Consider the following 17,802-nt stretch of genomic DNA (forward strand, 5'->3'; position numbering starts at 1 on the left):
GAATTAAGATAGAGTGAGTACAATACTAAACAAAGTCTTCATGAATAAATCAAGAATGGACGATCATCAGACTGGTACGTGTACCCAATTTATATATATGCAACGTTCATGAAATAATAGCTATTACGAAACTCGAATAGCATAGTTCACGTATAACCACAACATAAAACTCAGACTCATGTCAACAACCTAATATATTGCGTATGAAACCTCAAGAAGTTCGACGTATCTACGTAACTCACGTTCATATCTACGTAACTCGGGATTGTATCTACGTAACTCATGATCGTATCTATGTAACTCACGTAGGTATCTACATAAGTCACGCAAGTATCTACGTAACTCGGGTTTGTATCTACGTAACTCATAATCGTATCTATGTAACTCACGTAGGTATCTACATAAGTCACGCAAGTATCTACGTAACTCGAGCTGCAACTGCCAGTAAGTCATCACACTTGAAGACTTGATGAGACAGATCTAAATGAGGCATGCAGTCTTAATATAGCTGCAACTGCCAGTAAGTTATCACACTTGCAGTCTTGATGAGACTAATCTATATGAGACATGCAGTCTTAATATAGCTGCAACTGCCAATAAGTCATCACACTTGAAGACTTGATGAGACTGATCTAAATTAGACATGCAGTCTTAATATAGCTGCAACTGCCAATAGGTCATCACACTTGAAGACTTGATGAGACTAATCTAAATGAGACATGCAGTCTTAATATAGCTACCATTGCCAATAAGTCATCACACTTGAAGACTTGATGAGACTGATCTAAATGAGACATGCAGTCTTAATATAGCTGCAACTGCAGATAATTCATCACACTTGAAGTCTTGATGAGACTGATCTAAATTAGACATGCAGTCTTAATATAGCTGCAACTGCCAGTAAGTCATCACACTTGAAGCCTTGATGAGACTGATCTAAATGAGACATGCAGTCTTAATATAGCTGCAACTGCCAATACGTAACTCGGGTTTGTATCTACGTAACTCATAATCGTATCTATGTAACTCACGTAGGTATCTACATAAGTCACGCAAGTATCTACGTAACTCGCGCAAGTATCTACGTAGCTCATGCATATACGTCTCTACATAAGTCGCGCAAGTATCTACGTAACTCACGCGAATATCTACGTAACTCTTGCACCGATAAGGACGACGTTACGATGATACGCGCAGAAATGCACCCTGTCCCAGCGTTGTTTATGAGGGCGAAGCCGGAAGGCGTCTCGAATTTAACGGCGCGTCCTGTGAAGCGGATAATGTTGCGCAGGCGCGGCAATTTCTCGCAAGTCCGGGAAGCGTGGCGATTTTTATGGAGCTTTCGAAGGAAGTTCTTTTGGCAGTCGAGCTGACACGTGTAGTGTCAGTGTCATGCAAACACGACACACGGCCTCTTTGTGCCGCTGTCGGCTGCCCCGTCTTGATCTGACGACTTCATTGACGCTCTCCTCGAGCGCGTCATCACGAGCGGAAGCTGGCAGAGGCAACGCGCGCTTCTGATTACGGAATGCGTATCCAAGAGCGGGAGGTATGAACAGCAGACACGGGAGGTATGAAAATGGGATCATGATCCTCTTCTAAACCAAAGGCTTACTAGGGGGTATGAAAATAAGATCATAATTACCTCAAGAACCCAAGCCTCCTCAACGTGCGTGAAAACGCTCCACCGGAGTTTCTATATTTTAAAATAAAAAAAATTTAAGCTGCATTAATTTGTTCTCCTGAACTATATGAAATAGATAGGAGAAAGGTACAGATGATATTTACAAGAGTCCAGATGGCGTTTAGATGAGGCTCGCATGGTGCTCAGATGGTTCTCAAATTCTGCTCAAATGGTTCTTAAATGTTGCTCAGATGGAAAAGAAATGTGTGCGATGTGTAATACCATCGCAGGTGGTGAATTATTTCCGAAGTTCGAGACACGTGTGTCCCACTGTTGGTGGGGAACGGATAATGGGTGTGAACGTTGAAAGTTACGGAATAATTTCACAATATTTTCGGTTGGGGCAACAGGGCCGGTGTGGCTGGAGAACTACAAGATACTAAAAAAAGTGTACAAACTGAAAAAGTTTTTAGAGGGCCTGTTACAGCCAGGTGACCTATAGCATTTGATGCCTGATTGTTTGGATATCGCAAAAAAGTCATATCATTTGCAGTCGTGATGAGTCTGATGTTAATGAGACATGCAGTTTTAATATAGCTGCAACTGCCAGTAAGTCATCACACTTGAAGACTTGATGAGACAGATCTAAATGAGGCATGCAGTCTTAATATAGCTGCAACTGCCAGTAAGTCATCACACTTGCAGTCTTGATGAGACAGATCTAANGCGACACACGTATTGCCACTGCAGACTGTCAACAGAGATATTGCTTGTGTTGTCTCCTGTTGTATGGCACTTCTTGTTGCCTGGTAGCTTCGGTCGCAGAAGCTACCTCTATATCGACGGTGATGGATCGTTCTCCAACTTTCGATGTAAATAATGCCTATGAATTTTTACAATAGGCCGAATGGGAGGCATGAAATTCAAATGTGATAAAATGCGCTTGAAAATGGATGCTTAGCCAGCGTCTCAACGAAGATCCTTCTCGTCATTTTCTTGCGAACTCATCTCAATGAAATCACGGAAGCTGCTGCCACATTTTTCAAAGAGGAAGTGAATTCTGTTATTCAAAGATATTTACATATCACGTTTTCCTAAATTTCAAAATTTCGTGACTTGATGATGAGTTCATTTGCATGTGCCGAAAAATATACCGGAACACTGGCGGCTGAATTTAACTTAAAGCCCGGCGTGAAATTCGTTATGAATAGCTTGGCGACGAGATGTTAAAAACTTTATTCCGGAATGTTCGTTTTTGTTAATTTTAAAGATTGTTGGGCATCCGGAATTGTATTTTTTCATAATCTCCCTTAAAATTTTTTACAGATTGTTGGGTATCCGGAATTGCAGTTTTTCATAATCTCTCTAAAAATATTTAAAAACTTTTCGATGTTTCTCAAATGTAATATGGGACCAGTAATGAGAAAACGTTACACCATTATTTTTCCAAGCCTAATAAGAATCACAGTACCACTTCTGCTTCTGATGCGAGATTATTTGATGAAACAACATAATTACTGTAATTGAATTGAACTAATCAAAATAAACACGAAAAATATCCTGAGTAATTAAAGTCTTCAGAAGCTGTCATATACTTATGTGCAGCTGAGAAGTTGTCTCTCGTGACATTTGGTGCATCTGAGAATTTACCCTCTGAGACACTTGGTGCAGCTGAAAGCTTGTCCTCTAAGACGCTTGGTGCAGCTGAAAGGTTATCCTCTGAGACACTTGGTTCAGCTGAACGGTTATCCTCTGAGACACTTGGTGCAGCTGAAAAGTTGTCCTCTGAGACACTTGGTGCAGCTGAAAGTGTGTCCTCTGAGACACTTGATGCAGCTGAAAGGTTGTCCTCTGATACACTTGGTGCAGCTGGAAGGTTGTCCTCTGAGACACTTGGTGCAGCTGAAAGGTTGTCCTGTGAGACACTTGGTGCAGCTGAAAGGTTGTCCTCTGAGACACTTGGTGCAGCTGGAAGGTTGTCCTCTGAGACACTTGGTGCAGCTGAAAGGTTAGACATTGCGTCTCGGAATAATTTTCTCGAAATGAACGGGGACACTCGGGACGAAACGAGAAATTACGGGGGAAAAAATAACGGGACAGCGAGTAAAATTTGTCTCGGAATAAACTTTTTAACCGGGACAAGACTTGTGTCCCGGACTTTAAAACTTGTGTCCCGGACTTGAAAACTTGTGTCCCAGTAATTATGAAACGATAGGACGCAGATAGATACAAAACGGGACATGACGGAATGAAACATTCTGTAACGTAGAGCGCATGCATTGCAAATTAATTTAAATAAACCATTTAACCTAACTTTCTACATCATGACTGAAAATGCACTCATGTGCCTACATTTTCTAGATATCATTTATTTCTGTTATTCTTTCGAGAAGAATAATTAAACTTGCTCTCACTGTTAATGAATACCAAGAGATCAAGGAATATCCTTGATTGCTAATAAAGGCAGTTGCCAGTAATGGCCATATTCGGTTATATTTGGCTGTCAAACTAATTTGACAGTTAAATTATTCGGCAGTCTTGACGATGTGTGACTGAATATTTATTGAATGATGTTGCTGTTGAGCCTTTAATTAATCGCGCATAACGAGAACCATATGAGTTCAGTACGCTTAATTAATGGCATGATCGCGGAGTCGTTTAATTAGAGCCGATTGCTCAGCCGCTTAGAAGAAGAAGTGGTAACTCTAAATATTTTGAGGAGCGAAGAACAGGCGAGACCCATGATGACCGGTGGTAGAAACTAAGACCAATAATAGTCGTAAACATTGAGGCGGTATTTAGGTATTTACAAGGTATATGATGGCAACACGTCGGTTATGCGTGGACACCTTCTTCGTGCCGACGCTGGTTAGGTCAAAGGCTGGAGAAACATTATGTCGGCTTAAACAGGGACTCTGATTTGGCATTAGACGAAGTGGAGAACATCTGCAATGATTATGAGGGTACAGTGAATTTCAAAAGTTGAGTCGTACATGAGAATACTAGGCGAACAAGTCGTAAGTTTTGATGTCGGTCAACCAAAGTCAAAGTTTATACCCTAACGAAGCATTGAAGACAGTCAATTAAGCCATCACCACCTGTATAGGCTCCTGCAGATGAGAGTTATTAGTCCCAACCAAGTAGAAAACGCCCCACTTAATGCACTCTGAACTTGTTCGTTTGACCTCTCGGTCATTTGATATTACACCAAAGATTGTTAAAAAAGAAGCATAATTATTTCCCGGGCAGATGTCGCGTAAAAACTTGTTTGCTAGAGGTTGGCTCGCAACGGGCAGTTACTGGCCACTCCTCGCTATTATAAACCTCCAGGAGGCACTACACGTATCTCTGTACACGAGGCCACTAGTCTGGTAATTAGTGACAATTACCGGTAGTCTTTTGAATCGAAAACGAAGCAACGCTAAAATTCGAGTCAATTCCTTCCGCGGAGCCAGGCCATTAATTAGTTATGTATTAAATTTCATGCATAACTGTTCAGGACTGAGGGACTTGTGAGCTGTTCAGTTGCACAATTTTTTTTCGTTTTAATTGAAAACGAAAAAGGTAGAAATCAGTAATAATTTCTCCCGCTGCGCATTTCTAACCATTAATTATGTTTTCAATTTCACTCTAGCCCATCAAATTTGCCAGACGGGCCATAACGATGTCATTTTACATAGTAATATACTAGAAACGTTGTGAACAGACGAAATGTGGTCAGATGTCTGAGAGGATTCATTATTGTAATTACCTATTAAGGATTAACTAGTAAGTCTCGCTATGTCTCGTTAAAAGCGACGAAAATTCCGATAAATCTTGAAACTCCTATTTTAACCGGGACGTCTCGTCTCGTCTCGATCTTGTCCCGGAATTCCCACGGAGTGCTGAAAATTGTCCAGATATTTATCGCATACCGGTGCAAACTCTGTTGTATCGTCTCGTCTCGATTGGGAAAATGCACCAAACGCAGGAGTACAATTGGTTCTCTATAGTCAATGAGTTAACAACTGGAATTCGCTAATGAGTTAACGACAGGAAGTAGATAAAGGAGCCGCGGGGCCCAGATCATGGNCAGCTGAAAGGTTATCCTCTGAGACACTTGGTGCAGCTGAAATGTTGTCCTCTAAGACACTTGGTGCAGCTGATATGTTGTCCTCTGAGACACTTGGTGCAGCTGAAAGGTTGTCCAGTATGCAAGTAAAAAAATTCGTTTTTGCTCTGGCTTTCAATGCTCAGTTTAATAGGAGTTGTTGTGTTAGCTCTAAAAGATTTAAGCTGCGGCGGCTGAACGGCTCAAAATTTAACGCATTTTTCAGAGGATAATCCATTAGAGCTAAAAGCTCGGAGTGCTGCTAACGAGGTAGTGGTGATGGTGGTGAGGGAGTGATGGTGGTGAGGGAGTGATGATGGTGAGGGAGTGATGGTGGTGAGGGAGTGACGGTGGTGAGGGAGTGATGGTGGTGAGGGAGTGATGGTGGTGAGGGAGTGATGGTGGTGAGGGAGTGATGGTGGTGAGGGAGTGATGGTGGTGAGGGAGTTATGGTGGTGAGGGAGTGATGGTGGTGAGGGAGTGATGGTGGCGAGGGAGTGATGGTGGTAAGGTATGTACAGGGGTTAATAATAAAGGGGTAATAAGAGGCTTAAGAAGTATTGGAGTATTGAAAGGTTTACTGGACATTGCGTCTCGGAATAATTTTCTCGAAATGAACGGGGACACTCGGGACGAAACGAGAAATTACGGGGGAAAAAATAACGGGACAGCGAGTAAAATTTGTCTCGGAATAAACTTTTTAACCGGGACAAGACTTGTGTCCCGGACTTGAAAACTTGTGTCCCGGACTTCAAAACCTGTGTCCCAGTAATTATGAAACGATAGGACGCAGATAGATACAAAACGGGACGTGACGGAATGAAACATTCTGTAACGTAGAGCGCATGCATTGCAAATTAAAATAAACCATTTAACCTAACTTTCTACATCATGACTGAAAATGCACTCAAGTGCCTACATTTTCTAGATATCATTTATTTCTGTTATTCTTTCGAGAAGAATAATTAAACTTGCTCTCACTGTTAATGAATACCAAGAGATCAAGGAATATCCTTGATTGCTAATAAAGGCAGTTGCCAGTAATGGCAATATTCGGTTATATTTGGCTGTCAAACTAATTTGACAGTTAAATTAGTCGGCACTCATGACGATGTGTAACTGAATATTTATTGAATGATGTTGCTGTTGAGCCTTTAATTAATCGCGCATAACGAGAACCATATGAGTTCAGTACGCTTAATTAATGGCATCATCGCGGAGTCGTTTAATTAGAGCCGATTGCTCAGCCGCTTAGAAGAAGAAGTGGTAACTCTAAATATTTTGAGGAGCGAAGAACAGGCGAGACCCATGATGACCGGTGGTAGAAACTAAGACCAATAATAGTCGTAAACATTGAGGCGGTATTTAGGTATTTACAAGGTATATGATGGCAACACGTCGGTTATGCGTGTACACCTTCTTCGTGCCGACGCTGGTTAGGTCAAAGGCTGGAGAAACATATTATGTCGGCTAAACAGGGACTCTGATTTGGCATTATACGAAGTGGATAACATCTGCAATGATTATGTGGCTACAGTGAATTTCAAAAGTTGAGTCGTACATGAGAATACCAGACGAACACGTCGTAAGTTTTGATGTCGGTCAACCAAAGTCAAAGTTTACACCCTAACGAAGCATTGAAGACTGTTATGTCATCACCACCTGTAGGCTACCACAGATGAGAGTAATGAGTCCAAACCAAGTAGAAAACGCGCCACTTTATGCTCTCCGTACTTGTTCGTTTGACATTAGGGTCAGTTGATATTACGCCAAAGATTTTTGAGAAAAAAGCATAATTGTTTCCCTGGCACATGTCGCATAAAAACTTGTTGGCTGGAGGTAGGCTCGCAACGAGCAGCTACTGGTCGCTCCTCGCTATTATAACTCCTAAAGGATGAAGTATCTCTGTACACGAGGCCACTAGTCTGGTAATTAGTGAAAATTAATATTTTAAATCGAAAACGAAGCAACGCTAAAATTCGCGTCAATTCCTTCCGCGGAGTCAGGCCATTAATTAGCTATGTATTAAATTTCATGCAGAAATGTTCAGGACTGAGGGACTTGTGAGCTGTTCTGTTGTGCAATTTTTTTCGTTTTAATCGAAAACGAAAAACGTAGAAATCAGAAATAATTTCTCCCGCTGCGCATTTCTAACCATTAATTATGTTTTCAATTTCACTCTGGCCCATCAAATTTGCTAGACGGGCCATAACGATGTAATTTTACATAGTAATATACTAGAACATTGTGAACAGACGAAATATTGGTCAGATGTCTGAAACAATCCATTGTTGTAATTACCTATTAAGGATTAATTAGTAAGTCTCGCTATGTCTCGTTAAAAGCGACGAAAATTCTGGTAAATCTTGAAACTCCTATTTTAACCGGGACGTCTCGTCTCGTCTCGTCTCGTCTCGTCTCGATCTTCCCACGAAATTCCCACGGAGTGCTCAAAATTGTCCAGGTATTTATTGCATGCCGGTACAAACCCTGTTGTATCGTCTCGTCTCGATTGGGAAAATGCACCAAACGCAGGAGTACAATAGTTTCTCTATAGTCAATGAATTAACAACTGGAATTCGCTAATGAGTTAACGACAGGAGGTAGATAAAGGAGTCGCGGGGACCAGACCAGGCTGCTCTGTACACACTGACTGTACACTGTTCTCTCCGTACAGACCACTGCCCACTGCCCATCACTGCCTCCTACTGCCCACCACTGCTTCCTACTGCCCACTGCCAACCGCTATCCAAAACTGCCCGCCACTGCCCACTGCCAACCGCTATCCAAAACTGCCCACCACTACCCGCCCCTGACCACCACTGCCTACTGCTGCATACTGCCCTGCACTATCCAAAACTGCACACTGCCCACCACTGCCTAGTGCCCATCACTTCCAAAACAAAACTGCTCACCGCTGATCACTGTCCACCACTGCCCACCACTACCCAAAACTGCCCTCTGCCCACCACTACTCAAAACTGCACACCGCCCACCACCGCCCACCACTGCCCCGTCTGTAGCGTCCAGCGTGCACGCTACGAGGCGCGGCCGCTGAGGCGCATAAGATTCATGGCCTTGCGCAGGAAATATGAGCGGCGCTGGCGAGAGCCGCTCTTGCTTTTTCATCGCCAGGGACGCTTTTATCATTGAAATTTGGGGGCCCATGTTATTGTTATTAATTCATCAGAGCAGATTAAAATGTACATTTACATGCTTGCACATAGCAGAATTACCGAACGGAACGAAAGGCACCATAATGAGAATAAAGGAGACTTCGACGCATTAAATTATTGATGTAAAATTGGAAAAGTAAGAAGCAGCAGGCCAGGAATGACATCGTATTCATTTTACATACAAATTTTGAGAATTAATATAGTATCTGAATTTTAAAACGGGTTCATATCAATTTTCGAGTAAAAAACTTTACTTAATCTTTACTTAATCTCTTAAAAAACTCATACTTAATCTTTGAACTACGACCATGATAATTATTCGATAAGATGAAGTCACTGACTCGATATACATGTCAGTCACACATCACAATCACACACTACATTCACACACAACATTCACACGTCACATTCACTCACCACATTCACACGTCACATTCACTCATCACATTCGCACACCACAAGCGCAAACCACATTCACACACCTCATTCGCATCACATTCACACACCACAATCACACATCGCAATCACACACCACGTTCACACACCACATTCACACACCGCAATCACACACCACGTTCACACACCACATTCACACACCACATTCACACACCTCATTCACACACCACAATCACTCACCACATTCACTCGTTACAATCACTCACCTCATTCACATCACATACACACCACATTCATTGATATACTCCCTCAAATTGTTAACACGCAAAACGCGTGCATCAAAGTGACATGTAGAGAACCACATCAAAGGCACTCACAGGTCGTTGTACGCATCAAAGGCATCAATTGAGGCCCAGCAATGACTCCAGAACGAGCGTACCAGACTCGCTTATTTCTATGAGTGATGCCAAGCGTGAACTCAAAGCGTCTAGTGCAAACGAGTGGCTTTACAACCTCCGCCCTGCACCAACCCTGCTTTTCAACCCGCTTTCTATGCGTACCCATCCAGGTTTTCAACCCACTTTCTGAAAGCACCCACCCAGGTTTTCAACCCACTTTTTGAGCGAACCCACCTTGCTTTTCAACTAACTTTCTAAGCGCATCCACCCTGCTTTTCAACCAACTTTCTGAGCGCACTCACCCAGTTTTTCAACCAACTTTCTAAGCGAATCCACCCAGCTTTTCAACCCACTTTCAAAGCGCACCCACCCAGGTTTTCAACCCACTTTCAAAGCGCACCCACTCAGGTTTTCAACCCACTTTCAAAGCGCATCCACCCAGGTTTTGAACCCACTTTCTATGCGCATCCACCCAGNATCGCAAAAGATAGTTGTATTGGGAATGCTGAAGTGATGACATCGGCGACATTTCGATGATGGTTTCAAAATTAACGCCGAAATTCAAACTTGTGTAAATTTTCACTGCAATATGAGTTTTGAAATTCAGTAACATTAGCGAAAACATTCAAAACATTCTCTGTGAATGTTCAAAAAAAACATTTTCTTAGAATTGTTTCATCGGTGTCAGTGTGGCAGTTTTTGAGCTATGCAAGGGCCCCAATGTCTGAATTCTGCAACCCCACGAGGCCCTCGCACGCGCCCCAGTCTGCAACCCCACAGGGCCTCGCACGCGCCCCAGTCTGCAACCCCACGAGGCCTCGCACGCGTCCCAGTCTGCAACCCTACGGAACCCCACAAGCACATTAGTGTGGTGGGGTTGCGCCAGAGGCTGCAACCCCACGAGGCCTCGCACGCGCCAGAGGCTGCAACCCCACGAGGCCTCGCACGCGCCAGAGGCTGCAACCCCACGAGGCTTCGCACGCGCCAGAGGCTGCAACCCCACGAGGCCTCACACGCACCCCAGTCTGCAACCCCACGAGGCCTCGCACGCGCCCCAGTCTGCAACCCCACGAGGCCTCGCACGCGTCCCAGTCTGCAACCCTACGGAACCCCACAAGCACATTAGTCTGTAACCCCACGAGGCTCACGCTCGGGCCCCAGTCTGCAACTCTACGAGGCCCTCACACGCACCCCAGTCTGCAACCCCGTGAGCAAAAGGTCTGCTGGCCTCCTAATCCCCGTAATTCTGGGAGTCCTGCATGCAAGGAAGGAAGCAGTGGCAGACGCTGAAGTCAGCGCGCGGTGCTGAAGTCAGTGGCAAGGAAGGAAGCAGTGGCAGACGCTGAAGTCAGCGCGTGGTGCTGAAGTCAGTGGCAAGGAAGGAAGCAGTGGCTGACGCTGAAGTCAGCGCTCGGTGCTGAAGTCAGTGGCAAGGAGGGAAGCAGTGGCAGACGCTGAAGTCAGTGCTCGGTGCTGAAGTCAGCGCTGGCGGGAGACCAGCGGCGGGGGCAGCGAGCGTGAAATTCAAATTGCATCTCCGCATAGTTTCAAAGATTGGAAAAAGTTTCGCACTCACTTCAAAGCTGGCAACAAAAGAAGCGAGCAGAGCGACTGGGAGGTGGTGACGGTAGTGGTGGTGGTGGTGGTGGTGTAGTTGTGGTGATGGTAACTTTGTGTTGGTCATAACTTTGTGGTGGTAGTAACGGAGGTGGTGGTGATCGACTTTGTAGTGGTGATGGTGAGTTTGTGGTGGTGGTGGTGACGGTGTGATGATGGTGACTTTGTGGTGGTGGTGGTGACATTGTTGTGGTAGTAACGGTGGTGGTGGTAGAGGTGGTGGTGGTGGTGGTGGTGGTAAAGGTGGTGGTAGTGACTGTGTTGTGGTTGTGACTCTCTGACGGTGGTGAGTTTTTTGTGGTGATTACTGTGAGATTGTGATGACATTGTTGTGGCGGTGGTCGTGGCATTATAACGGTGGTGACCGCATGGTGACGCAATTTCACCGACTGATCTAAGTTTATTTGCATCTTAGCTGCAAAGTCTACGGTATAGAAATCAAATGTTTCATTTACTTCTAAACTCCTGATGCTCATGCGGTGTTAAATAACACGTAAATGTTCAATTCATACTGGGCATTTAATGTCTTTAGTAATACGTCGAATAATGACATTACCTAGGGTATGAAATGTTTTAAATAGGTAAAATCTATCATATAGGTATTTCTATCTAATCTCCTCTTCGTGATCCTTTCCGTAGAAACTGTTTCATGGTAGATGTACAATTACACATTTGTCTTGCTTCTGCACATCTGTAAGAACCCTGCAAATACTCCATATTTTAATTTAATCATTATTCTACTTGATGTACAAGTAGGTACTCTACGTTACAGCGTTATCATCTTTCTTGTTGTATAAGTTCATGCATCTTTCCGCATCATCATCCTACTTAATGTGCAAATACTCCATGGTTCAGCATCATCATCGTACATGACGTGAGATCATCATCGTACATGACGTAAGATCATCATCGTACATGACGTTTCAACATCATCATCGTACATGTTTCAGCATTATCATCTTACTTGATGAGTGAATACTTCATGTTTTAGCTCATCATCATCCTACTTGACGAACAAGTACTATACGTTTCAACATGAAGTACAACTTGATGTCCAAGAACTCTCCGGAGCAGCTTCCTGTTTTCCCTTCCCCATCCGCTCCGGGAGCACAAAGAGCTACCAGTTCTGCTGCTGGCATTCCAGCGCAAGCCTGCGAAACTAATTCAATGCCAAACTCATTTGACTGCACTCATTTTTCACTCAAAACTCAATCTGGGAGAACGAAGAGCTTCCGCTCACTGCCGCCAGAGGGAGCCTACGTCCGGCAGGAGCCATCTTGGATTACGATGCCTAGGTTGCTGATGCTCGCAATATTCACATTCAAGAGCTTACGATGTGTTATTAATCAAATAATGATAAATATTTTTCATGATTATTATCCTGATAATGACTTAGTACGCTTGGTTTGATATAAAATGATGATAACATCATCACAGGTTGAAGGAGGAGGTGTACGACAATGATGGGAGTTGGCGGCAGCGCGGGCGTCGAGGGGAGACTGCAAACTTTTCTCGCTGATCTGCAGACCAACAAATACAATTCAACGAGCTACTGTATACACACAAGTGTTGATTGTGTCACATCTTGATGTTGAGGAGGAAATAATTTGACTATTTGGTACCGAGTTAGCTTTACGATTGATAATTTTCATGTTTCAAGGCTCTACAATGCCGCAATTTACGTGAAATTCAAATTTATTCATTTGCTGCTAACATATACTCAGCCAGTTATTCAAATTGATAACTGCAGGGAAACCACACAATATTTAGAAAAGGCAAATATAAAGGTCATTACACAACTTCAAAACTTACTTTTGGACCCACAAGTTGCATGAACATAACTTGCAGTCAAGCGGCTCAAGCCTTTGTCTTTTGTGCTGCCATGACAACAGAACAATTAACTAATTAATTAAGTCGGCACTGGAGCGAACAGCTCGTATGATGACTGCAAGTTGAGGGCCTCTTATTATTTTATATTTTCTCTTATTTATTATCTTATTATATCTTATCTTATTCCAAATTATATTATTATACTATTATTTTATTATATTATTATCTTATCTTATTTCATATTTGCCCTTTTCTTACTTACTGTTTGTCATAGCCCTTACTTATTATTTGCCCTGGCCTTTTTTAAAGGACTTTCTTATAGGCTAGTCCTTTGTGAACGTTTTCCGAACTATTCCAAGACGCGCCATCATGGCAGAAGAAGAAACGAATTTTTCATGACGTAAGTTTTTTAGAAAAAATGACAAATATACATACTAAAAATATACAAGAAAAAAGGTGCGCTATCTACATGAAATGATAATGTATGACCTAAGATAAATCAGCAATAATCACACAGCGTAATCAATAATTCAAGAAATCAATCAATAAATCGAACGAACCGAATAGCTTAGTTGCTCTGGTAGTGCAGGCATCCGTATCATAGGTCTAACAATGAATACTGTGACACTTGTGAAATTAAATGCGTCGAGTAGGCTAATTTTATTGCTGCTAATTTCAGAAAAATGGAAAATGGCTGCTACACCCTTTTCATACTTGCTCTCTTTCTTACTCACTTTTTCTCTTTACTTACTTCTTTTTGCTTTGCTCTCTTCCTACTCACCATTTTCTTTTTCTTACTTTTCTTTCAGGATCACAGAACATTTATTCATTTATTCATATTATATTTTTAAGGAATATATTTTAAGTGTTGACAAATCTAAATTATTGAAGAGGACGCGTCTAATAGCTAGCCTGAATACAGAAAATAATTTGATCAATAAGATTTTTTATTTGTCACAGATTACGGCACATATATTCACGGCCATGTAAATTAAGGTTGCACTTAAACATGATTAATTATTATTCACGGTGATTCGAGAAATATATAACTTATAGACAGTGATACAATAGTTGATTAGAAAATTTTAATACTATCGTGACCAATAAATCGTGCATCACTTCGGTGATGATATAAGTTGTGAACAAAAATGGCGAGTAATAATTATGAACCGTGAGTTTCTTGGGTGTGCGGGTGTGATGAGGAGTGTGGGTGTGATGAGTGTGTGCTAAGAGCTGGGGAAGTTTGCAGCGCAGGTGAAGCGATGGGGAAGAAATGGCGAGTGGAAAATGTGGGGTAAAAGAGAGAGATGGAAGAAAGGTAAAGAGATTGATTTGAGAGAATGGGAGCGACAAAGGAAGAGAGAGGGAGATAAATCAAGATTTTTTATATCTATTATATAATTTTACATAATTATAGTATGTATTTATTCAAGCACTACACATGATTGAAATAGACAAAATGCACATATATAATAATAAGCATTCAAATCACGTGGCTTGCTATTATGACTAAAACTAACCAAATTACTAAGGTAAAACTAGGTATAAATCACTAGTTTAGGATGTCGTCTTGAAGTGTTCCTATCCGAGCTGAAGTGCAGTAGTTAGCTATGGATGCCGGACAAAAGTTCGAAATAAAATTTTTACATCGAGTATGCAAATTAAATTCTTAACAGTGACAATTTAAACTGCCGTGAAATAGTGAAAATATTATTATGCAAAGATGACATGGATATGGCGAGCATGAAGGATATCATTAAACAATTACTTACGCCAATATCATCCCAAAAGCACAAGATATTGAAAAAAATTCGTGCCCCACCCGCAAAATTCAAGGTGCACTCAGAAAAATTATTGAGACTTAGTCCAAATAACAATGCGCTTCTTGCCTTTTGTGGTGGGTCACCCTGACCCAGTCTGGTCCTTTTAAATGGCGGATCNATTTAATCCACTTGAAGTTTAAATTGTAAGCCAATCATTAGTAATTTTGTATAAGGCCACGTGTGATTAATTATTTAATTTAAACTATTCATATTTCCGAAGACATATGAAATTATGTTGAAATATTTTATACCTGCAATGACCACCAGCACTGATATGACTGCGTCTTCGCTACGTCTCTTCGTCTAACAAAGTCTTGCCAACGAGCGAGTTAATTTTCATCGAAAGAAGTCGACTTTCGTCACTTGAAAATTCAATTATGAAAGTTAAGACGCTCACAGGAGAGCCTTTGAAAAAAAACTTTCCTTTAACTTTCGCCGGTGATGCAGGAGATTCTGGCGGGGTGGGCGAGACTGCTTGTCTTCATTAAACCCAACGGATGGGCCTATGGACTAATTAAATTAAAATATTTATGGACTAATTAATTAATATAATGTAATAATAACTTAAAACTGTTATGACTTCAAAATTATTAATTCTTATTACAAATTAGAAGCAAAGAAGTTTCTAATGAACAAGGAGCGTACGTTCCCTTCTTAATTTATTATATAGAAAAAACTCCATTCTAACCATGTAACTGGATGATTTAAGATTCATATGTATTTATATATGAACCCCCAAATACCCCCAAATGAATATATAAATGATATATTCATCAAGTTGCGAACTTGATGAATAAAATAGTGATAGCATTTACATTATTTCGTTTAACTGAGTCATGAAACTCACATCATATATGAATAAGCCAGACAATGACGTCAAGCAAGTAAAGAAGATCCTGTAAGTGAGTCAACCAGTAACGTTAAGTGAGTCAACCTGACTCACCTCAAAGGAGTTACACGCTACCTTACGGTGAGTGCAGTCGGTGACACGCTATACATTTTAATTGCCACGCTAGAACGATGGCGTCGGGAGACCGAGTCGCACGTGAGCATCAAAGTCAATTTATTCTTGTGCTGATGGACGAATATCAGCGTTGCATTAATTATATATGCAATGCTTTACAGTATACTAGTGAACAAATGCGAGTACGCATTCGCCAGTGCGTAATAAATGTACATGTACATGTCTGCACAGTAGTAGTTTTGAGAAAAGTACCATTTTGGGAGAACAGGAGATCTGACTTTGACGAATTAAATCGTTGACGTAAAATTATAAAGTTGCGTAGCAGCAGGCCAGGAATGGCCTCGTATTATTTTTACATACAAATTTCGAGAAATAATGTAGCATCTGAATTTTAAAACGGGTGCGTAGCAATTTGCAAGCGAAAAACTTTGATACATTCACACTTAATCTTTAAACTACGACCATGACAATTATTTGATAAGATGAAGTCACTAACTTGAAATACATGTCAGTCACACATCATAATCACACTACACATTCACACACCACACTCACACACCACATTCACACACCACACTCACACACCACATTCACACACCACAGTCACACACCACATTCACACACCGCAATCACTAACCACATTCACTCGTTACAATCACTCACCTCATTCACATCACATACACAACACATTCATTGAAACACGCCCTCAAATTGTTAACACGCAAAACGCGTGCATCAAAGTGACATGTAGAGAACCACATCAAAGGCACTCACAGGTCGTTGTACGCATCAAAGGCATCAATTGAGGCCCAGCAATGACTCCAGAACGAGCGTACCAGACTCGCTTATTTCTATGAGTGATGCCAAGCGTGAACTCAAAGCGTCTAGTGCAAACGAGGGCTTTACAACCTCCGCCCTGCACCAACCCTGCTTTTCAACCCGCTTTCTATGCGTACCCATCCAGGTTTTCAACCCACTTTCTGAAAGCACCCACCCAGGTTTTCAACCCACTTTTTGAGCGAACCCACCTTGCTTTTCAACTAACTTTCTAAGCGCATCCACCCTGCTTTTCAACCAACTTTCTGAGCGCACTCACCCAGTTTTTCAACCAACTTTCTAAGCGAATCCACCCAGCTTTTCAACCCACTTTCAAAGCGCACCCACCCAGGTTTTCAACCCACTTTCAAAGCGCACCCACTCAGGTTTTCAACCCACTTTCAAAGCGCATCCACCCAGGTTTTGAACCCACTTTCTATGCGCATCCACCCAGCTTTTCAACCATTTTTCTAAGCGCACCCACACAGCTTTTTAACCCACTTTCAAAGCGCATCCACCCAGCTTTTCAAGCCACTTTCTATGCGTACCCACCCTGCTTTTTAACCCACTTTCTATGCGTACCCACCCAGCTTTTCAACCCACTTTCTGAGCGCATCCACCCAGGTTTTCAACCAACTTTCTAAGCGCACCCACACAGCTTTTTAACCAACTTTCTAAGCTCACGGTGTGTCGAAAAGTTGGTTGAAAGATCCGCGTGGGTGTGTCGAAAAATTGGTTGAAAGATTCGAGTGGGTGTGTCGAAAAGTTGGTTGAAAGATAGCTCACCCACACAGCTTTTCAACCAACTTTCTAAGCTCACCCACCCAGGTTTTCAACAAAATTTCTAAGCGCCCCCACACAGCTTTTCAACCAACTTTCTAAGCGCACCCACACATCTTTTTAACCCACTATCAAAGCTACATCATTAAATGAACTTGCGCCGCACAAGCAATTGACGAGAGTTATTACCTTGCGTTTATATTCCTGTGTTTGTTGTACCAAGAGGGAATGAAGGAGGGGAATGAAGTAGGAGAATGAAGGCATTTTAAAACTGTGTCATAGATAAAC

At 42.1% G+C, this 17,802-nt stretch overlaps 1 protein-coding gene across 1 annotated transcript in view; it reads left to right on the forward strand.

Moving 5' to 3' along the window:
• Positions 1-17,802, forward strand: part of LOC108668783 (ankyrin repeat and sterile alpha motif domain-containing protein 1B) — a gene marked incomplete at its 5' end in the record, with an annotated part of 49,038 nt that overhangs the window by 24,512 nt on the left and 6,724 nt on the right. Inside the window, 1 exon segment of the mRNA XM_047879583.1 lies at positions 3,283-3,632. Coding sequence (XP_047735539.1) covers positions 3,283-3,632 — 350 coding nt within the window.

Source organism: Hyalella azteca, unplaced genomic scaffold (assembly GCF_000764305.2).
Source record: "Hyalella azteca isolate HAZT.00-mixed unplaced genomic scaffold, Hazt_2.0.2 contig3372, whole genome shotgun sequence".
NCBI lineage: Eukaryota > Metazoa > Arthropoda > Malacostraca > Amphipoda > Hyalellidae > Hyalella > Hyalella azteca.